General features: G+C 37.1%; 1 protein-coding gene across 8 annotated transcripts in view; it reads left to right on the top strand.

The window, feature by feature from the left end:
* The window catches only part of NLGN1 (neuroligin 1), a 903463-nt gene that overhangs the window by 190702 nt on the left and 689237 nt on the right, over positions 1 to 23524 (top strand). The window contains exon 2 of one of the 8 annotated variants that reach the window (XM_007464703.1): positions 6810 to 6844. The exons of the other annotated variants lie outside the window; for them this stretch is intronic. Within the exon in view, the coding sequence (XP_007464765.1) occupies positions 6810 to 6844 (35 nt within the window). The remainder of the gene's footprint in view (positions 1 to 6809; positions 6845 to 23524) is intronic. 8 annotated transcript variants of the gene reach the window in all.

Below are 23524 nucleotides of genomic sequence, written 5' to 3'. Positions count from 1 at the left end.
ATTCCTGCTAAATTCTCATTCACCATCTTCTTCAAGCTCACCATCGTTCCAGGTAGTGAGAGGTCAGGCCTCAGTTTGCAGCTCTAAGCTTTCGCCAGAGACAATTGATATGTCCCTTCGGCACAGTAATTTACAAGCCAGGCAGTTCCTGAGGATTCTAAGCGCCAGCGCCTCTCCTGACCCACACCCAAGTCCCCACCATCACCCAGTGCCATGCCCTCACACATCCACACCACCAGCACAACTTAGCTTTCATTCCTTACACATATAGGGAGAGACTACCTACCGTGTCAAGGTTTCTTAAAAAAAAGAAAAAAGGAGGGGCGGGATTCTGTTGCTTAAAAAAATTTGGAAGTCATTTGTTTAGGGGATTAACTTTATTTCAATGAGAACTGAAATATCTATAAATTTGGATTCGGAAGAGGAATATTTCCTGTAATGACCATTTAAAATATTTTGTATTTCAATTTACTCTGAAAGACCAGGGATGAGATTTTTTTCCTGTTTTTATTTTATGAAGATCTTTGGTCACCTGGGCAGTTTAGCAAAGGGCTTTTTGAGGGAAACGCACATACACGCATACACACACACACACACACACACACACACACACATACACACACACGTAAAATGTAGAATATTTACTGGGGCCTCATATTGCCATTAGTGGACTCTTTGACTCTCCAAGCCATGCTTTTCCCTATCTATATCTATCTATCATCTATCTGTGTATCTATCTATGTATCCATCTATCTATGTATGTATCTATCTGTGTATCTATATATTTATGTATTATTCTTTTGGTGTTGATGTTGCTTTGCTCTGTTTTGTGTTCTGCATCCAGAAAGCGCTGCTTCAGATTTCCTACATGACTGTTTCTTCTCTCTGCCTGAGCCCACTGTAGACAAAGCACTCATGTCCAGAACTGGTGGAGGCTCAGTTGGGCAGGATATATTCTTTGCTCTCAGGGAGCTTAACCTGCAATGACAGCCAACAAGTAATAAGAAACAGGACATTTTTGTTAGTGACCATGTCAATATGACCAAGCAAATGTAAGCCTGATCTGTATTGAAATCTCAAAACAAAATGAGGGAATGGCTGTTTCTGTGAGAAAAAAAAAAGGTAATGATGCTGATATTTGGCACTGTGTTTCCTATAATAAAACATTTAATTAAATCTTTAAATGTGTATGGAGAACAAAATATGCACATCAGGCATAACCAAAACTATAATTATATCAGTCCTGTTGCCTGAGCCCACCTTTGTTGCTCTGCCAAGAAGCAATGGTTTAAAACTTTCTATCCATCTGTTAAAAAAAAAAAAACAGCCTATGCTGTACCTCTGCAAATCTCTGTAAACCTTGGGAATGCTTTGGCTACTGATACAACAGCTGCCGAGTTACTGGGCTGCAGGCTCTCTCCTCTAGAGGTAGGTTGTCAGCTGCTGCTCTGTGGTTCTGTGCATACTTTTGTTGAGCACCTACTCTATGCAGGGCCCTGTGGTGGGCCCTGGAGATACAGAGATAAAAAGGGCATTAAAGAGCTGTCCTCAAAGCATTCCCTGTCTTGTGTGGGTAGCAGATACAGAAAGAGAAAACAACAAGGTAGTAAGAGCCCTGAGGAAGGGAGGCAAGGACCATTATGGGAACACATAGGAGAGGTGTCTGTGGTTTAGAGATGTCTTGTGGTAGAAAGTTGTCCCCTATGTGAGCACCCAGGAATAAATATTGTAGTCCCTTCATGCCTTCAAAGGCTAGCATGGTCTGTGGGACCATTTTACCAAGTAACTCCAGATTAAAATATTTCTGAGTGTTTATTTCAAATGTTTGCTTGTTTATTTGTGGGTGGGGATGTGTAAGTATGTATATCTGTGTGTCTCCACCTTCTCTGCCTAGATATCAATTGTCTTCTGTTACTGCTCTTACTTTGCCAGGCTTTAGAAACACTGCCTGCCCACTTCTGAGGTAATGAATCTGATCTGTCATGGGTTGGGAAACTGAGCAATCACAATTAAAAAGAAACAAACAAAAAAAAACTTGTTTGTGAAATAAAAAATAAATAGGCTTGAAATGACTGTCTCCACTATGACTAATCCATAGCAACTTAAATATATGGTCTTTGTTCAAAGATTTTTTTTTAATTTTATGTTCTAAATAACTGAGGCTTTTGAAGATTGTAGCCTCCAGATAAGTGAGGTGTTTACTAATTGTGAAGCTATAGGAGCCAACCTTGTCCTCATGAGGTGACCCCTCAGGGATGTGTGCAGGCATCACTTACTCCTGATACTCAGGATACTGCAGGCATTATCCCTCCACCTCAGTGCACCCCTTCCCTCCTTCCTTCTCCACGTCCCTTACCTTAATCTAGAGCCTCCATCATTTCTTGCCTGAACCACTACAGTAGCCTTATAACAGGTCTTTCTATTTCCATTCCTGCTCCTGCAGTACATGCTTCACATAGTGGCCAATGTGATCTTTAAAGTCTGAAATCAGATGCTATCACCACTTTCAAATCCCTTCAGGGGGTTCCTATTGCTTTTAGAGTAAATGTAGTACTACCAACCATGGTCTACGAGATCCTACATGATGATTCCTGCCCACCTCTGCAGCCTCCTTCCATATATTTCCCCCTTGCTCTCTAAATTCTAGCCTTGCTGATCCTCTTTTGATAACTGGAATAGCCAATTTCTATCCTACCTCAGGACCTTTGCACTTGCTGTTCCTTCTACCTCAAATGTACAAGGTCTACCTCTTTTCCTAAGTCTTGTAAATCAAGTCTTGGCAAAATGCCACCTTATCAAGGGAGCCTTTGCTGAATACTCTGTTAAGGTAACCTCACCTCACCATTTTCTTCCACTTATTCTTTTACATCCCCTTGGTTATTTCCTTCATGATATTTGTATCTCTATATGAAATTATCTTGTTCATTTATGTGCTTACATATATACTTTGCCCCAGAAGAACATTTCTCTTCTTCACTGCTCTATCCTCAGTACTCACAAGGGATTCAATAAATATTCATCCAAAACATAAACAACCTTATGAAACAATGCACTTTGTTGGAGAAAGCCTTCATCTCCCACCATCTACATTTATTTGAGTAATACTGCACCTGCTATCATTCCTCACCAGACAGAGCAAGTAATAATATATTCTGCTCCTCTCCGCTATGCAATCACTATTTGTTTATGGCTCCCAAAATAAAGAAAATTTCAAAGCCAACACCAGAGTCCTTAACTAAGAAATAACAGTGTTCAGTGGCTCAGTGTCTGACAGATATAACCTGGACTCCGTTGCAGGGGCCCGAGTGGCTGCCAACAGCCGAGCCGAGGCTCTTGGCTCTCTGCCTTTGCACGTTTCTGCCAGCCTTATTGCCTCTGCACTGAATTTATATTTTAATATAGGACGCCAGCAACGCATTTGTGTAATAGGAGCACGGAGAATGATTTTCCTTTTCCAGGCCAGATGCTTCATTTTCCCTTCCCACCTTCTAATTTAATTTTCTTTCCCTCTTACCCAGCCCCAAGTTCCCTCCTGTGACAAATATATCTTCTTTTGTAATTATTTTACCTTCTTTTGTAATTATTTTACGTTCTTTTGTCCTTGTTCTACCATCTACCTCTGTGATAGAACTTCTGGCCACTGTTTCTACTAAGGCATTTCATTTGAGGTTACTCAAGAAGCAGCACCTGAGTGCTAGATGAGCTAAGAGGAGGTCTAACTGAATTTGCTTAAGGGATTTTCTATATAGTGTGAAATAACTCCTCCAGTGGCCTGTGCTGGGGAGCTCCTTCCTTATGATTTAGCCTTCAGTTCATTCATATCACCATTAACATGTGTGTGCATCCAGAGGGTTATTTTGCCCTTTTCTTCTTTTATTAGGTATTATCAACTACTGGCTTTCCTATGAAAAACCAGAAATTTCTTTTTAAAATGAGGCAAACCGGAGAATGAGACCTTCCTATATGTACAGCACCATAGGCAGAGTTTTGGAACGTGGTTTGTGCCCCAAAATGCTGATAAATGAAGGAGTATTTTGAGCCTGACAAATAATGGGCAGCTTATATTACTGAGATAAATGGAGAGGCCAGTGGCTTTTCTAGTGGCTGGTGGAGGCTGGATCTTGTACAATTCAGGGTGGAGAGGCATAGTAAGAGCATGGTAGACCTAGAATCTCTTAATCTAGTTGAGAGAGACAAATCTGGCAGTAACATAGACTAAATCTGTGTTTCAGAACACATTGCAGAGCTGATGAGTAGAGGGTATTAGATTCCTGATAGGGCTGGCTTCATAGGAGGGTAGTCTGTGCAGTCAAACTGATCCCTGTATGCAGAATGTCTTCACACTTAGTTAAATGCTCTACTGTTGCCATCTTGAAATTCATAAGAATTTTTGAACAAGGGATTCTGCATTTTCATTTGGCATTGGGCCTCACAAATTATGCAGCCAGTCCTGCTTCCTGGCTTTGCTGGCATTTTCCCCATTCTGCATACCCATAGATGCTCTTGTAATTCTGAGAGATAGTAGAACAGAAACCCTCTGTGCATGTCGGAAAGTTTGATTAAAACTCTCAACTGAAACGCTATGAACATTTGTGTTTGTACCCTTAAAGTTCCCTTCATGTCTAAGGGGAACATTGAAAAAGGGACATGTTGTAATTTGGGGAAATAAAAGGTCTGTTTTTATCTTATTGCTATTTTTATGCATTTGTTCATTCTTTCATGAAGCAGTTACTGTGTCTAATATGTCCTAGGGACTATGCTAGAAGCTGAGAATAAAAACAACTAGATATATTAGATATGGTATTTGCCCATAAGGGGCAATCAAGCAAGGAATAATTTTTAAAAAATAATTATTATAATAGCTACCATTTGTGCAATGCCTGTCATGGACTAGCCATTGTGTTAAGGGTTTTATATATTAACTTATTCTCGTAGAAGCTCTTTGAACTTGTTACTGTTTGTGTCCCCACTTTACTGATGAGAAACGTAAGGCACAGATAGGTTACATAAACTGTATGAGATTCCACAGCTAGAGAGCGGTGGAGCCAGGATTCAGAACCAAGCAGCTTAACTCCTTTGACAGTGCTCTCAGTCATTAAGTGTAACAGATGTTAGGGGTGCTATGAGGGAAGTAAATAACGGTTATGTGTGGTAGGGTGCTGTCCTGAGGAGGGAATGGCTAGTTCCGTCTTGGATGGGAGCTGGAGAGAAAAGGGCTTATTGTAATCATCTTGCTTGAAATGGACTGTGAAGCATGAGGAGGTGGCCCATCCACTGAGGAAGAGGATCTCCTGGGATGACGAGGGAGGGGGCTTGACTAGGTAGAGAGCAGCATGTGGTCAGAGAGTACACTGAAGCCTTGATAAGGCAGCTCCCAGATCTTTGTGTCTAAGGACCTTGGAGGTTTTATCTAGGTGATGGCAAGTCATTAAACATCTTAAGCAAAGACTTGACATGATCGGATGAGCTCTTTAGAATATTCTCTCTGACAACAGTGTAAATGGTACAATCCACGAATGAAAACCTACAGTAGAGATGAGTAGAGGGCTACTGTAATGGTGTGTTAGTGACTATGCAGGCCTTACCAAAGGCAATGGCTGGTGGGTAGAAAGGAGGAAATGAAGGATAAGAGATGTTTATTGGCAGCCTGATAGGATTGGGGGGTTGACTAGTGTTGGGACGGCCGAGGAAGGAATGGAGCACAGGATGTCTCTGGGATGTCTCAGTGCCCAGTGCCTTCCATTCTGACCCATTGACCTTGCTTCCCCTAACCAGCCTTCTCTAACATGCTTTTTCACCAGGACTCAAGAGGGAAGGGCAGGATAGAGAGTGAGTTACAATAAAGAAATGAAGTTTGAGGGAATTTCCTGGCAATCCAGTGGTTAGGACTCCATGCTCTCACTGGCGAGGTCCCAGGATCAATCACTGGTCAGGGAACTAAGATCCCACAAGCCACATGGCAGGGCCAAAAAAAAAATTAAGAAATGAAGTTTGAGAAAAAGGAAAATGTCAGTAGCAGAGAAGAAAGAAAAAGGAAAAAAAGCTTCCAGAAAACAAAACAAACAAAAGGACAGGATAGTATACTGAACAAGTTTTTAATCTCCCATATGCCAAATGTAAGTTAAACTTCTGAAAATAATGCCATATATATATATATATATATATATATATATATATAACCGAGTCATCTTTTAACAGTAGAACTTAGAGGGAGAGAGAAGTATGTCAGCACGAGAAAGACTTAGACGCTTAGAAAGAGTCCTAAGTCTGTAACCTACCCTTGGTTGGGGCAAGCTTGAAAGTGATAAGAAAGAAATGCATAGACAGCAAATCACAAACTGTCAACTAGAAAGAGAGTAAAATTATTTAGTTACATGTAAATTGTTAAAAAGAACATACAGGTGCATAATTTATGTAGATTTGTATTAATGAGTAGACAAACGAACATAAATTTTCAGAACACTAATAACTCAGAAAATACATGTTGATTGAATTCAACATGTATTTTTGGAGCATTTACTGTGTGGTATGGCTAGCTATTGGAATATAAAATCCAGTCTGTACAAATTAATAACACATACAGACGTACACATTATACATTCTGCACTCAGGTACTTAAAATCTAGTATGGGGCTTCCCTGGTGGCGCAGTGGTTGAGAGTCCGCCTGCCGATGCAGGGGACACAGGTTCGTGCCCCGGTGCGGGAAGATCCCACATGCCGCCGAGCGGCTGGGCCCGTGAGCCATGGCCGCTGAGCCTGCGCATCCGGAGCCTGCGCTCCGCAACGGGAGAGGCCACAACAGTGAGAGGCCCGCGTACCGCAAAAAAAAAAAAAAAAAGTCTAGTATGAAGGTAAATTATAGATAATCAAGTATATATACTAAAAGACTAGAGAGGTCATTAAAGAAAGACATGTTATAGATCCTTTTAAGAATGCAAGAACTCATCAAGTTGGGTGTGAATCAGAAAAGTTCCTTAAAAGAGGTAATATTTTGAATCAGCCTTGAAGGATGGGTAGGCTCTCAGCAGGCAAAGATGTAGGACTTGTATCCAGCAAAAGGAAAGGCATAGCAGTTAACAAAGACTGGGGACAATAGTGTTCAGTTATTTATATCACAGAAAATATTGAATTATAGTAAAAGATCAGTACTAGTTTTAGTGAAATATTAGAAGGCCTAGAAGGCTAAGATGATGAGTGATTTTACTATCAACGATTATGCATTAATGATTTTTGGGGCAAGGGATTATGATAAGTATGGTTTCAGAAGAAAGTGGGCAAGGAACAGGATGGTTGGAGAATTGATTAGATTACAGGAAAGGGGACTAGATAGGAAATAATGGTCCTATAGTTCAAATGAAAAGTGGCTTGCAGTGGAAACAAAAAGATGATGAATTTGAGGAGATTTCAAAGCAGAATTAGCAGAATTGGAAATTGATTGCAAAAATATGGGGGTGGACAGTGAACAAGGAGCCATTGTCAAAGTTGACAGAAGATAGGAGACTGTATGATCCTGAGGAAATTGATGCTGTTAACAAGTGATATTTCCAGATCTACTCCAGGAATAGATGAGCTTGTGAAGTTTTCAACAAAATTGATCATGGGAATGAATATGCCCTCCTTTCCTTTATTCTTATCAAAATGAAAGTACAAGAAAAGCTATTTATGCCTTTGTAGTATGTTCAAATAAAATATTAACCTCATCAAGTCAAGGAGAGCCGCTGAAAAAAAACCCTACATTCATTTTTTTATCAGAGGGGAAAAAAAGATGATGCATCTTCTGCACTAAAATTCCTCTATGACTGTCATTTCAGAGCTGAGTGTAGCTCTAGATTTCCAAGAGAAATGAATAGGGTACATAATACTTTGCTCAGAAAAAGGCCACCCATATACTGCCATAGCCTGTGTGAGTATAATTCTCATTGACAAGCCAAGATTGAGAAATGTATACAAGGCCAATTACACAGACTCAGCCTGTTTTTCCAGCTGTTTAACTGTTCACATCAAGGGCTGTGTTTATTTGCATGGAAGCGGAATGGACCCAAAGAACCTGAAAGCAGCATAGCCGCATGTCTTGCTGTGAGAGGTACATGCAGGGGCTGGTGAGACTTTTCCCTGAGACTCATACTCCTAGATCATTAAAACCACATAAACCTCAGAGAAAGGCTGAGAATACAGAATGTGGGACATGAGGTAGAAAATTATCTAAAGCAGTGGCAGGAACATCTGGCAAGATCAGAGCATGCTAGAATGCCCAAATTGCTTTTTGATGCTGACCTGCTAGAAGAAGAAGAAAAGTAGTCCCAGGAAAAAGGGGGAAAAAATCAAACTCATTTTGAGATTTTAGGAAAATGAAAGTTTACATTTCTAAAGTGATCACAATGATCACTTTTAGTAATAAGTTTCAAATAGGAAAATTACTTATTTGGGGGGATTTCTGAAAAAGAGAACAAAGTAACTAGCCAACCCAATTAGTAAACACAGCAAGTTGCCATATTTCCTGCCCAATAACAGATGCAGGCCTTAGGGGAGCTGCGTGCCGCCTTCCAGATCATTGAACGAATGACTTCTGCAGTGCACTAATTATGCTGAAAGAGTTAAAAAAGCATCTAAATATGTTCTACACCCAAGGAAATTTTGGGTCTCAGGGAAGCTCAGCTGTGGGAAGAACCAAACTATGACTATTCCTGAAACCCCACATGCCAGCAACCAGCATCCTGTCCCATCACCATCCTGTTCCATCGCAGCAATGCATGATGTTTATTCCTCTCTGTCCATCTTGTTTGCCATGTCCATGTTGGTGGCCTGCCTCTAATATGGGCTTCCACATAAACCTCAGTGAAGGTTAAACTTAGTGAATGTTACATCATTCTTATGTGTTTTGTCCTGAGAATCCTTTGGCATGAAAGTCAGTGATACTGATTGCATGTTGACAGCAGGGGAGCCTATGACTGGGTTTTAAAAGGGCTCAGTGGATGGGAAAGGAAGTTAGGACAGGTACCTATATAATGTAAGTATAAGGGAGTGTGATAATCTTCACGAAAGAAGAAAAAAGTGGAGTCTTTGGAAGCTTAAAACATAGGAGGGATGATATCTAATTGTGAATGTGTTTTAGATCAGGTTAGAGAGTGGGCAATCAGAAAATGACAGTATTTAAGGTGACCTGGACTTTTAATAAGCAGATATGGAAGGAGAGCAGGTGTGCCAAGAGGACAGAAGAGCATGAATGAGAAGAGGCAAGGAGGTAGGAAAGAACAAGGATTGTTACTGTCTCCTGGCTGGAGTTGGGCTGGGAAACAGGTAAGGAGTACCAGGAAAGAAAGACTGATTGGGACTTTGTGAAGGACTTTGAATGCCAGTGTGAGGATATTACATTTAATTTGGTAGGCAAAGGAGAGCCGCCAGATGTTTGTGCATAAGAGAGTGACATGACTAAAACTGTTTTACGAAGATTAATTTGGCAGTTGTCTTTGGTTAGTTGATGTTGCAAGAGGCTGGGACTTGGAAAAAAATTGGTCAATAGGCTTTTACAATTGTGTCATCTGATCAGTAATTTAAAAAATCTTATAAATATTTAAAATTTCCCGTAGTCCCACTGATATCTGTTTAAAAGACTCCAAAAGAGTATAAAGAACATTATTAGCTTTTTCTTTCTTTCTTTTTTTCAAAGAAAGAAAGTTGTGCTAGGAGAGCCAGTACATGAAGTTGAAAGGTTGTTTTCTGGGAAAGGGGCTGGGCCCTCCAGCCTTCTTTCAGCACATTAGCTGTGGAAAGAGCTCGGGCTGGATTCATGGCTTCCTGTTCTCCTTCTGTCATTGCATCGCTGTGTGACTTTGAACAAGTCATGTCACCTCTTTGGGCCTCAGTTTTCACCTCATTGATGAAATGAGGTTTGGGCTCCATGACCTCTAGAGTCATTTTCATATTTCACTCTTTCAGTTTTTTTTTTTTTCTTTTTTTAATAGGAACAAAGGGAATTGCAATGGATAAAGGATTAATGTCTGTCTACATTTTCTTCCGCCTATTTCACTGACTCACCAAGAATTCTAGAGAGGAGGATGAGTTGAACACTTCACTTCGTGCGTGGATTTAATGTAGCATGAGCTTGTTTCATTTCTTGCAACAGTTTAAATGCCATCTTTAATGTTTTCTTGTCATGCTACTGTTGCTGTTTTTCCCTGTTTCCAAGAAACTAAACTGTTGCAGATGTCTGTTCACATCTTACAATGAATTAAGGATACCTTAAAGATATAGTTTCTGCTTTATATTTAAAAAGACTTAGAATACCAATTTAAATAAATTAGCTGTGGTGTAATATTGGTATATCTTAGTTTTATCTGCAAGGGAATAATTTAAATCAGCTAGCTATGAAGTGTAATACTTTAAAGAGGTGAATGCAAGACAGCTACCGCATGCAATAAGAACAAACAGAGGCTATTTCTACTAATTAATTAAATTATAACAGAACATAGCTAGCATTAGGCAACCAATGGTAGTGTTTCCAAGACTAATTTATAGCTCACAGGTTGCCTAATTTTTCTTAACTGGGGAGGTGATGTGGTTTATAATTCTTATATTTTTTTCTTTCCTTCTTTATTTATATATTTTTCTGGAGACTTCCAGATAGTTTTATAAAGGCTTGTGAGGATAACATTATTAATATGTATTTCAGTGAGAATCTTCTTGAGTTGTATGTAATTTCATCCATGTCAGTTTGGTAAGACAGATAAATAAGTCAAATATTCTTAGCTCTACTCCCTTGCCACTTTCCTGATTCTATTTAGAGAATCATCAACTGTTTCTGGATATACTCTATTATGTTTAAACAGTATTCAGCAAACAGAGTTTGAGTCATTGGGGGACTGGGGATACCACTGTTAGAAGTACCACTCCCCTTTTCTTTAATTTTACAGAAAAATGGACAGGTGAACTACGGTGGTAAAGAATTAGGGTAAAAGAATGACATTAATACATTAGGAACAGTATCCTTGATATGAGTTTTAGAGATAAGCTAACGTGAACTGTTTTCTGAGACATGGACAAGTATTTTGACGTTGTAGAAAATGGAAACTTTTTGCCTCTTTCCCACCCTAACCCTCCCTCAGACACACATACCACCATTGCTACCACCCTGGTACTTTTGCTCATATTGCAGTTGAATAAACAAATTTGGATTTATTTATCGGTTTTAGTATATTTGATTAAGTGGGGATATGTATACAGTTACTCATGCTTCTGCATCTTCTCCCAGGTAGCATTTCCAAGTGGGTCTTGGTCTTTCCCTTTCCTCTTTGAGAAGATACAAAAGACATGTCTGTTTCAAGCTACAAATCATGAACCATTTACTAAATAATCTGTTCTGCATTATTTATGAATTAACTAACACATCAATATTTTAGTTATTGATCCAAAATTAAGAGCAATTGTTAACTAGTAAAATAATAAGGTAATTAAGAAGTATTCATTCAACTTGCCTGACCTAGTCACCTAAGTCTACCTCAAAAATCTTGGAATGTTTAACGTAATAAAATAAGTATTTAAGGAGTCTACAGATACAAATCAATTGACTTTTAACAGAGTTATCAGTTTGAAAAGCTCAGTACCAAATTGAAAAAACTTAGTGTTAGGACTGTGGACTTTGATTAATATAAAGGGTGACAGAAACATCTTTGAAATTTAGTGTGATTACTTTTTCTTGTAGCTAGATATATAGCTTTGGCAATTGAATTTATATTAGCATCTGTATCACAATACATTCAAATTATGAAGTCTCTTCTCTGTTTATAGCCTGTAGATCAATGTTGTCTAATAGAACTTTCTGTAGTCATAGAAATGTTCTATATCTGCTCTGACTGGTATGCCAGCCACTAGCTACATGAGGCTATTAAGAACTCAAGATATAGCTAATGTGACTGAGAAACTATTTAATTTTACTTAATTTTTATTAATATAAATTAAAATTTAAACAGCCATCTTTGATTAATTGCTACCATTTTGGACAGTGAAGCTAGAGGATGAATACTAGTACCACTAGAAGAAAGATAAGAGTTATCTAGGATTTTCATATATGAGTAAAAACTTAGTGTCTTTATTTTCATGAGTTTGAATTTAGAAGATAATAGCTATTCACTGTTACAAAAAAGGAACTTATTCAAATGGAATAGGTCAAGTATGATTATTTTTAATTTCAGGCATTTTTAGAGTAGGACACTATAAAATTTATTTTAACCAGCTGTTTGCAAAACTTTTTCCTTGAAATTTTATCATCAATGAAAAATTGAAACAAAAGATATTCAGAACAATCTATTGCATCAAAGGTTATTATTTTATGCAGGGTACTCTTGATAATATTTTTTTCAGAGAGATAGATACTTAAGAGCTTCTTTTTGTTATTGAAACTAATGTTTACCAAATTTTCTCTCAAGGACATATACCATTGTGGGCCACATTCCCCTAGCTATTCTAGAATTGGTCTCTGAATAGTGACTTAATCATTTGGAATTATTTTTATTAGTTGTTTTTATGACTCTCAGCTTACAAACTTGTCATATGGTTTGTTTTTAGAGATTTTAAAGTGACCATTATAACTGTTGAATTTCCAAATCGTTTTCTAAGACTGTGCTGATGAATCATAATCTACCCTTCATGTTCAAAAACTAGCTGTTGCCAAAAATGGCAAAACTATCCCAGTGGGAGACAAAAGTAGATTTTCCTCGGGATCTCTTGAAACTCACTGTCTGGGGAACAAAAACATTTTCATGAGGTTGGTTCATGAGGGCTTCCCTGGTGTGCAGTGGTTAAGAATCCACGTGCCAATGCAGGGGACACGGGTTTGAGCCCTGGTCCGGAAAGATCCCACATGCTGCGGAGAAGCTAAGCCCGTGCGCCGCAACTACTGAGCCTGCGCTCTAGAGCCCGCGAGCCACAACTATTGAGCCCGTGTGCCACAGCTACTGAAGCCCACACACCTAGAGCCCATCCTCCGCAACAAGAGAAGCCACCGCAATGAGAAGCCCGTGCACTGCAACGAAGAGTAGCCCCCACTCGCCGCAACTAGATAAAGCCCGCGTGCAGCAACAAAGAACCAACTCAGCCAATAAATAAATAAATAAATAAATAAATAATAAATTTATTAAAAAAAAAGATTGGTTCATGAGTAAGCCAATGTCATCAAAAGTGATGTCTTCTTTCTTGCCTTTCTTTACTTTGATTGCTGTGGTTTTAAGCTGAATGCATTATATGGAAACATTTGCAATTTGTGATTTTCTAGTATACTAACTTGAGAGCCAAAGTCTCATTATTTGCAGTATTGCATCATCTCACCTAGCATGGCTTTTGATGTTGTTGTTTGTTTGTAGAAAATGAGTTCATTGCAGCCCTTGGTACAAAACCTCTTGCTTTTAAGGCTATTATTCTTTTACTCATGATTTTCTTAATAGCAGCTTGAGTTTTTTCTAATTTTTAAGAAGATTACATGCCACTTATTTTGCATACTTTTTTTGTCACAAGGACTCATGCTTTAAGCTTTCAAGAAGCTGGCTGTGCTTATCATCCAGGTGAGACTTTTTATCTGCTGCCTGTTCAGCAAAATAATCGTTCCTGAAAATCTGTATTCATTGTCTGAATTCTTCGGCTGTCTTCCCATGAGGCTTTTGTTGATGTTGTATCTGAATCCAGTATTTGTCCTTTGAACTTCTCTCTTTTATATCTCGGTATCTTTCTCTTTTACCTTTCTCTTTTACGTGAATGCTTGCTTCTCTTCTTGTCAGATACTGCTCTCATCTTCTATCATTTGCATAGCTGGGAGTTTAAGCAGTGAAAAATAGTTCTTATTGACTTGAGCCTGTCCTGCCTGAATAAGCAACCTTCCTGAAGCCCCAGGGTCATCTGAGCCGGCTTGGATTCCTCACCTGTGAGATAATCTTGCTCTATAACGTGCTCTTCTTAGTGAAGACTGTTTTCTGTTCTTGTTTATAGATGTGAGGATGTCATTTGGCATTAACCTTAGGGTGAGCTCACTCATCTGGAGGGGAAAAAACCCACAAAACCTCTTTCTTATTCTTTCATCATTACTGAGTTTTTCTGCCTACAATTCATATGAATTTCCACACATTTCATGAATTTTAGGTTTTGCCTTTTAACAATAGTCATCGAGCATCCAAGCTGTGCAGAGCAACATATTGGCCTTATGATTGGTTACATATGAAGGAATCCATGTAAATATGCACATAAAGAAAGGAGTTAGAGGGTATGCCAAATGAGAGTTTTAAACATATATTCACTCAATATGTAAAACATTGTATAGTTACTGTCTAATAAAATTGAGGAGAATCTTAGAGATACTTTAAGCCATCTCATTTTTTAGGAAAGTAATTTGTTTGGGACCTGACATAACTTTAAAATTTTGTCTTACAAAGCTAAATGTAATATTTTCGTTACTTAATGAAGTCAAGGCACTTTGTGGAGCTTTATATAAGTAATTATTATTACTTTATAAGCAATTTTAGGATTCCTATAATCCTTTTCTTTTTCTTTATTGTTTATTTTAATTACAGTGGTAAGGGGCATATCTGACTTGTAGAATATCTTGTTGCCTTCTTTTTTTTAAGTCCTCTAACCAGGAGGACCTAATTATTTCCTTGCACATGGACCAAATCCTCAGACTAGAGTTGATCCAATGTTAATTAGGTTGGCAAACACCATCTCTAAGTTCTTAAAAATTAGACTTCAAGAATAGCAAAATGATCAATAGACAATTACCTTTTTAATTAACAAATATTTCTCAAATTAAAAAGAAATATTCTTTATTCAGAGACAGCTTTAGTTATCATTAAAAAAGAAAAAAATAATTTAGGTTTAAAGGAAGAGTCATGTAACAATAGGTTGTAAAATACCCAATGAAAGGTTATTTGAAACTTGAGAATCCTTAGATAAAGGGCTTTTAGCAAGTTTCTATTAGACAACTCCCTTTGAGTCATGTACGCATAACTAATCCCTTTATCTCCAACCCCTTCCCGTCTTGTTTAATATTGTTGGTTTAAACATCTGTACCTTCATTGCTTTAAAAAAAAAAAAAAAAAAGAAGGCTTGACTCTGTTAAGACATTGAAGAAATCGATCTCCATTTCAGACTTTATCAGACTTGTATAATTATAGTTGAAAAAGCCTTCAAAATTCAATAAATTCTTTTTCTAACCTTTATAGAAAAGTTTTTTTAATACTGTATACCAAAAATTCAAGAGAGCTTGAAAAATGCTGAAGGTTAAAAAGGCAGGAGTTGTTTGAGGCGGATTTCTTTTCTCTAGCAAAGGAAACGAGAGAAAAATGCATGTCTTTAGAATAAACTATGTTTCTTGGTTACTTATGAGACATGCCTGGGAAAACGAACAAAGGCAGAGCCAGTCAAGTGTAATTGGGAAGCTAAGCTATTTTGGAAGGAATTACCAAGTCTACACAGACAAGGAGAAAAGTATTTCCAGGGAAGCGCTTAAATGGCTGACATTCTCTCCAAAGGATGAGGAAAATTTTCAAGGCACAGAGCTAATGTTTTCCCCTGTTGGCATCATGAATAGAGAACAGTAATGTTTTTTAAAGTAATGAATATGAAATTCTAGAACCCCTAACTGTACTATAATTATTCATAATCTTACCTGCTTTTCTTTAACTTTGGAGTAAGTCTGCTATGTTTAAGGAGATAGAACCAAAAAAAAAAAAAAAAAAGAGAGAGATAGAGAAAGGAAAGGAAGGAAAATTTTATTAAAATATGTGTGGATGGCAGTGTTCTGCATTTCCCCCCAAATCAAGTGGTTCAGTATATTCCTTTCAGGTAGTTCCCACTGACCTTAGATACATAGACAACGTCCCCCACCCCACCACCAGTTTTGTGCAGTAATCAATTTAACAGCATTCTTATTTAATATTATCATCCTTCCAAATTTCTTCTTTTCCATAGAGGGAAGCTCAATCCTTTGTGAGGTCTATCTCTGCAAGGGCATCTGTCAGGTACCAGCATTCTTTACATTTCCTTTCTTAACATGTTTCCTTGATGTAGAACAATATGCTTCTGACATGCCTTGCTTAAATTTTATTTCAAGTGTTATAAACCTCCTTGGCTTTGTTACCCCAATTAACACTGCATGCAAATATTAGAGTTGTTGAAGGTTGGGGAGGAAGCCTCTTCGGAGAGATGAGACTTGAGGGGTGTAGTAAGGAAGAGGTATGGTTTGGTTGAAGTTGGTCCAGATGGGGAGTCTCAGATAAAATTCCAAGATAAAAGCCAGTAGGTAAGTTGCCTTCTCAGGACTTAAAATGTGGTGTGACAGTTTGGCCTTCTCAGTGATCTTTCCAATTGGTAACTTCATAGATAGTTTTAGATTTCAATGATTGGGGAGAGACAAGTCCATTCTGAAAGTGGTTACTTTATATCAAATGTGTGGTTCAAATCATTATTAGTAGCAAGTATCTATTAACTGATCACTGAATAAGGAGTATTCTGTTAAGTAAGCAGGCAGGGGATTCTTACATGTAGAGAATACAGATTCTTTGTTTTGAAAAAGATTGTTTATGATGCTATTTGTTCATCCTAAGTGTAGATTTAAAAAAAATCTTTAGGGTTAACTTTTCTTTCCTTTTTTTCTTATTTATTTTGGGACTTAACTTTCCTTTTACTCCTGAACAGCCAAAAACAACCAAAGACTTTGTGCTTGGCTCATATGTTTCTGTGTTCCTGTGTGTGTATGTGTATGTGTGTGTTTGGCGGGTAGTAAATATTTCTATGAAATATGTATATATGAAAGAAAGTGCTGCTACTAGGAGCAAGGGTTTCACTTCTATCTTTGTACTTCAGAAATGTTGGTTTTTGTCTGGGAGTTATTTTTGAAGTGTAATATCATTTGACAACTCAGTAAGTATAGGTATTTGTAGTTACCTATAACCATGGTTACAAGAGTAAATCCAGTCCAACTACAGGTAAAATCTACTCTGGAATAACAGTTATTTACTTGGGAAATTATTTTCCAGCATGCCTTCAGAATAAGTGAAAATGGGTTTCCATCTCACAAATTTCTGGTCATTATTTTTCTTGCATTGTACATTAAAATTAAGTTGTGGCACAAAAGCCTTGAAAATTGTTTTTTGGTGATTTATAATTTAAAGATGGAGTTTTAAAGTGTTCCTTATTTCATAATGAACTTTAATATTTTTCTCCTTTCTTAAGCCTACAAAACTTGATCCAGGAGCAGATTATTTTACAGCTGGGGTATAAACTTTTGGAAAATGTTTTTTATAATAGAAATGCTGCCATAACTTTAAATCTAGCAGTGAAAGGAGGCAACCTTCAATCTTCATGATTTGCTGACAACACAGAAGTTTGTTTTCAGATGCATCTGCAATGTCTATCTTGAGCAGTCCAGATTGTAGGAAATAAAGTATCTTCCTCTTAGAGAAAAAAAATTCATTTTGCTGAGGGCAGCATCAGTGGAAATGGGTTTAGTATGCTGTACATTTCACTTAGTGCTTCTTGAATTTTGCTATATATTTTGGTTATAACATGGGGCTTCCCAAATGGTGGTTGTGCAAACATTTGTTCTGCATTATTTTTTCCCCAGAGTGTCTGGAAACCGTAGCTATGAAGTTTCTAGGAATAGAGTAAAAAATTTCATCTTACTTTCCTTTCAAAAATTTTGGTGCATCCTAGTCTTGTGGAAAATGCCTGAAGTTACTGTGAGATTATTTTATCTGAAGGGATGCTTCTGTTGATGGTCTGTATATTATAAACACTCAGAAAAAATGGCCATAAACTGCAGCAGAAAAAAGCGACCTTGGTTTACTTTTCGCCTTGTCATTTTGTGCTTTATGTTCAGGTGAAGGCCAGAGAATTCAGTCAGTCAATCATTAGATATTTGAATACCAGCTGGGTGCTTGAATATTTTTTAAAATTTTTATTGGGGTATAATTGCTTTACAGTGTTGTGTTAGCTCCAGGTGTGCAGCACAGTGAATCTCTGCCTGTCTAGCAAAGCTCAAGGAGGCAGGGTTGCTTACAGGTCACTCTGCTCCCTCTGTCCATTCTTTCTCTCTTGAAATTAAGAGACAGGGAAACCAGCTCCCAGATATTTGTGTTCCTCTAATACTGTAGGCTCACTAGGTACGCAGACAGGATTTTTGATAACTGCAGAGGGTTCACCTTGAAGGGTGGTTTTTGTAGTTGTCTTCCAAAGAAGGATTGGGATGAGATTACTTCAGTATCTAGTCTCAGAGAACTATGAGTCTAAGTGCTTCTGGAAAGTTTTTTCGGTAGTGAAAAGTTTGTAGTTCTTAAAATATTCTTAACTTTTGATACCATGAAATATTTGTTATATAAAAGAGGTTCGTGGAAGCTAAAATCTGATAAATGGCGGGGGAGGGGTACGGAGCAGATCATAGAAAGCCTTGTAGGCTACATTATGGACTTTAGCTTTTACTCTGTTTGAAATGAGGAGCCTTTGAAGGATCTTGAGTCAAGAATCATCATGAGCTGACTTTTTTTTAGCTCCTTTCAATCTTAATAATAGTATATCCAGAATTGATATCTTCAAAACATGATATTATTTTACCATCCTTTCATACTCTAGTTAAAAACCCTTCTGTGGTGTTCATTTGCTCTTCATATAATATCTTTCGTGGTTTGGCCTCTGCCAATTTTTTCTAGATTTATCTGGTTCCACACTCACCCTTGCTATCTGGACTGCCTTCACTTTGTCCTTCCTTTAACATTTCTAATATACTTTCACTAGGACAGTTTCTCCTATTGTATGCTCTTAGCCATATATATGTATATCATTAAGTGACAAGATGGGTTGTTTACAACTCATCTGATAGGAAACGGGAGATTTTGTAAGTTCCTAAAAAGACGTATTTTGTAGCCCAGGAGTTCACCCTTGGAAGAAACTTTGGAGGTATCTGGTTCAAACAATTTCCTAGCGTTCCAAAATGGCGACTTGGGTTCTATGTGGACACCTCCAGCGACAGGCAAAGGAATTGCCACCTATGAAGAAAGCCCAGTCCTTTGAGCTATTAGAAACAACTTCTCTGAGAAAAGAATTCCTGGTGAAGTGTATCAGGTAAAGAAAATTAGACTTCTAGGGCCATAACAGAAAGAAACTTCCTGATTCTCCTTCTAGCTCTCATTTAGCAGTACAGTATTTATAGAAAAACAGAATATATTGGTCTGGATTTATTTTTACTCTTAACCCTTACTGATCTCCCACAGCTTGTTAAACTTCTTACGCATAATCTACTTCTCTTAGCTTATACTAAAAACGACACGGCAGGGCATTGTTCTGTTGCCTATTTTAGTAGAATTCTGAGATGGTGTGATGAATGACAACTTGTCTAAATAGTTCCCTACTATAATAAAGACAATCTACTCAAGGCTTTATATTCCAATAAACGTAACCTTACCTAAATCCATATTTTTAATTTAAAACAATATAGGCCCTTAAAATTTTCAAATTACTTGTGAAATACATATTCCTTGTTTCTTTTTAAAAAACAAACAATATAATATTAGATAAAACAGTAAGTGAAAATCTCCATTGACCTCTTCCATCTCACTAGATAATTTACTGACAGAATATATGAAAAATATGGTTATAAAACAAAAATTAAAGTTAAAATGCCCATTATGTTCCCCATAAAAGAAATGAATAATTAAATAAAATCCCCTCCCTCATGCTCCCCAATCCCATCCCACAAATATGATTACTATGAACAAATTCATAATCCTCTATATTGACATATATTGCTGTGCCTCATGTAATATATTCTCACATACATATTAGAAATATCTATCATAAATAAGTATATAATTAACTCTTTTACAAAATGGGATAACATAATAGATGTTATTCAGCAATTTGCTTTTTTTCACTTAGCAATAAATTATAGACATCTTCCCACATTCTTTTTTTTTTTTTTTTTTTTTTTTACTAATTTTTAAAACATATGTAATAGGATTTACCATGGTTCATTTAACCATTCCTGTCTTGAAAATATATTTTAAGATGCATACTAAATATTATTTAGTGCATTTATACTTTAGCTTATTTACTGTTGTTAATGAAAACTGTGCTTTAGGAAGATTGCTCTGTCATCAGTGTGCAGGAGAAATTGAAATTGGGAAAGAAGGTGCACGAGAAGAGCAATAAGATATTTTTTCTCCCTGTGATCATCCCGATCAGAGATGGAGAGAGATAGACTGGGATGGTGCAGAGGAAGGGCTGAAGCTGAGAGCTGGAGGAAGCACAGTCAGGGAAGGGGCCCGTGGGATGACAGTAGAACATCTGAGTGGACATGAAGAAGATGAGAGGGCTTTGTTACACAGTGCAGGAACGTTGCCACTGTGACACATAGATAGATTGAAATTTTGGATCTCTTCTAAAATAAAACACACTTAAAAAAATAAAGTCATCAAGAGTCCATGAACATTAATTTTGCCTAAAATCCACTGATAGTTATATAATACCATAAATAATAACAGAAAATATCTACATGCCATTGTATGTTTCCACTTGCCATTTGCTTCTTATACACATACCATCCACTTTCCACAATCCCCCTGTGAGGCAGGCATTGTCATCCCTATTTTATTTTATCTATGTGGCTCAGAGATATTAAGTAATTTAAATTTATAAGGAGTTATTATCTTTAGAGCTATGCTTCTTCTGCAGATAAGGGCAAGGGAGCTCCTGCCTCCTATATTAATTCTCATTAGTTCTCTAATAAACATGAAAGAAGGCATGATGGCAATAGAAGTAGAGTCCTCTGTCTAGTTTTGAAATACAGGTACTATCGTTCCACTTTTCTGTTTTGAATTGAAAGTTTGGGTTTATTTTTTCTGTTTTTTAGAAGAGAAAAACAATCACAGAGATCTATGGTGTCTTGACTGTATTTCTAATAGGAGTATACAAGATTTTTCTGAAGAAAATGATTTCAGAACACACTTTTCTGGAATGTATGCTCAGGCCATTCAAGGAACTGACTACAGTTTGAATTCTCTTCCTTTGTCTGGGTGCTTTCTATACTCAGAAATAATTTTTCTTTATTATCTTAATTTTTTCATTACTGTTATTGATTGGAAGACATTTTATATCAATGAAAAGCTTAAAATATTCATTTGTTCCTCAAAATTATTAGAGACTCTGTCTATGGGGAGCTCATTATATAAAACATTTTTGAAAGGACTGAGTTTTATGTTTAGTAAAATGAGACCCACAATTCTATGGAATTATTTTACTACTGAGTCTGTTAATAAATAGGTATGGAAGAAGATAGTGATCAAGAACATTAGCCTCCTGATGTGCAATTCCAAGCAAAAGAGAACTATAGTTTATTTATTGGCCATGCAAAGACATCAAGGAGGGAGTGTTTTATTCCCAACTTCTAAATTATTTTAATTTGGTATTTGCCAAATTGCCTACCCTAGTTTCTGTATGCCTACTAAAAAGTAAGAAGGGACCTTAACAATGGTGTTTATCAATTGATTGTTTAGTAGGATGTAATTAGTCAGTATATGGAAAAATTGCTCTGTATAAATTGTATCTGTGATTCCCCCTACCTCACCCCTCATTTCTTGAGTTCCAGGAGAACTCAGCCCTGTTGATTTCCAGAACTTCACATTTGGTCATTCCCTTTTGGTACTTCCACCAGTGCCAAAAGAGAAAAGAAAAGAAAGAGGAAAAAAAAAAAAAAAAATGCTTTCTGTCAACCACCTGTTTCCTGTATAATTAATTAATAGAGCAGTGAAGTGGTCCTATTACACTTAGAGGTAATACAGAGCCCCAGAGAAAAGTAAGACTCACAGTGCCAGAGTTGGTGGGGGAGGGTAAACCCTGAAAGGAAATTATAACCTAGTATAGATTACAAAACTGAGATTCAGAAGTTGAGTATCTTCCCTAAGGTCATAATTCGTCCATGACATTTCTGTCTCTTCTTCTGCCTTTCTTCCCAGAAAACCCCTCATTCCTCATCTTTAGTGTGTCCTTTTTTTAAACTCTTCAGCCTGGGATATTTTTGGTCTAACTAAAAATTTCTAAGTGAAAGAGAATTGAGTTCATGGTATGGAATTTCAGAACACGATTATTGTAAGCTTTTTGTTCATTTTTGGGACTAGCTGGAAAATTGTTCTATGGGTACTTACTGTTAACTTGACCAAATTTTAAGAATAGGAAGGATAGTCATCTTCCAGATAACACAGTGACTCTCATATTTCTATTGGATTCATACACTGTTGGGGTCATTAATAAATATAATGGAAAAGATTAATACCAAACAAAATTAGAAATCTAAAATAAAGAATTAGGATGAAAATGACTTCCCATGTAAAGAGGTCAAAAGAGGACCTTTGGGTGTCTCATGACAGTGCTGTGCTTAAACCAGTGTAAAAAATAAATTCTCTGTTGTTAACTTTATGATTCAAAGTAGAATAGAAGTAAGATAAGCTCTGGGAAAATTTTTTGTCTCGTATTAGTCTAACAGTGAATAAGGTAATATAGGTTACTCTGATACATTCATAAGAAAAGTGTTACCTTGGCTGAAGACACATACTTGGTCCTTTATTCTCAAGAAAAGGACTTGGCTCACCTATCTCTAAAATCTGAAGGTCAAGGAAAATCAAGACGCCTATGAGATGTCTTAGCATATTATACATGGAGTGAATAGGTAGCTGTATCTAGGAGACATTTTATTATAAAATAGCTTTGGAAATATGCAGTTTAAAATATTGAGAATAATTTTAGTTTCCTCCTGCTTTTTCATTTGCTCTGCTATTATAATACATAAAAGAAACAGTGATCACAATGGTCCATAGTTGGTTTCTGAATAACATTCAAATTGAATGACCCACACTTGGCATGAGTCAGATAGAAAATAATTTTTTTATACCTATTCCTTTATAGGTAAGTCTTTTACATGACTTTGTTTCAGTCACTAGAAAATGGTGAAAGTAACATATAAAAAACGAGTCAAAAAACAGTACCATATACCTATTTAAGGCTACTAATATAATCAGAATTTGATTTTTATGACCCTTATTGCTTTTACAGGCATTATTTTATAATTGAGATATTGGGATACTGTGACATTGTGAGGCATGTCTACATAGCACAGATGTTTTTTCTCTGGAAGCTGAGCTTAGGGAAGCTTCTGTGATGCCTTAACATATAGAACTGAGTTATGGGTGAGAAGGCCATGGGGAAATTACATCACTAGCTATACTATTATGCAAAGACATAAAGATGGTTTCTTTTGTGCCTAGGTCACTATAATATGCACATAGGATATAAACTTTGATGGGTGCTTGTGCTTCTCTGTATCTATGTTTTGGATTTGGCCCTCTGGACCCAGATAAAAATCACTAGAGACACTGTTTCATTCCTTACCTTTCAGCATTTGGAAGTGGAAAGGTGTGAAACTGACAGTAAGCCACTCACTGCAGTTGAAGGTGTATGCTGTTAGGTATATTGATAGATTTTAGTAGAGGTGTTTTCTTT

This window comes from Lipotes vexillifer, unplaced genomic scaffold, assembly GCF_000442215.2.
Source record: "Lipotes vexillifer unplaced genomic scaffold, Lipotes_vexillifer_v1.1 scaffold37, whole genome shotgun sequence".
NCBI classification, from domain to species: domain Eukaryota; kingdom Metazoa; phylum Chordata; class Mammalia; order Artiodactyla; family Lipotidae; genus Lipotes; species Lipotes vexillifer.
The sequence above is the reverse complement of the archived record's forward strand: the minus strand, read 5'-3'. Positions and strand labels throughout refer to the sequence as shown.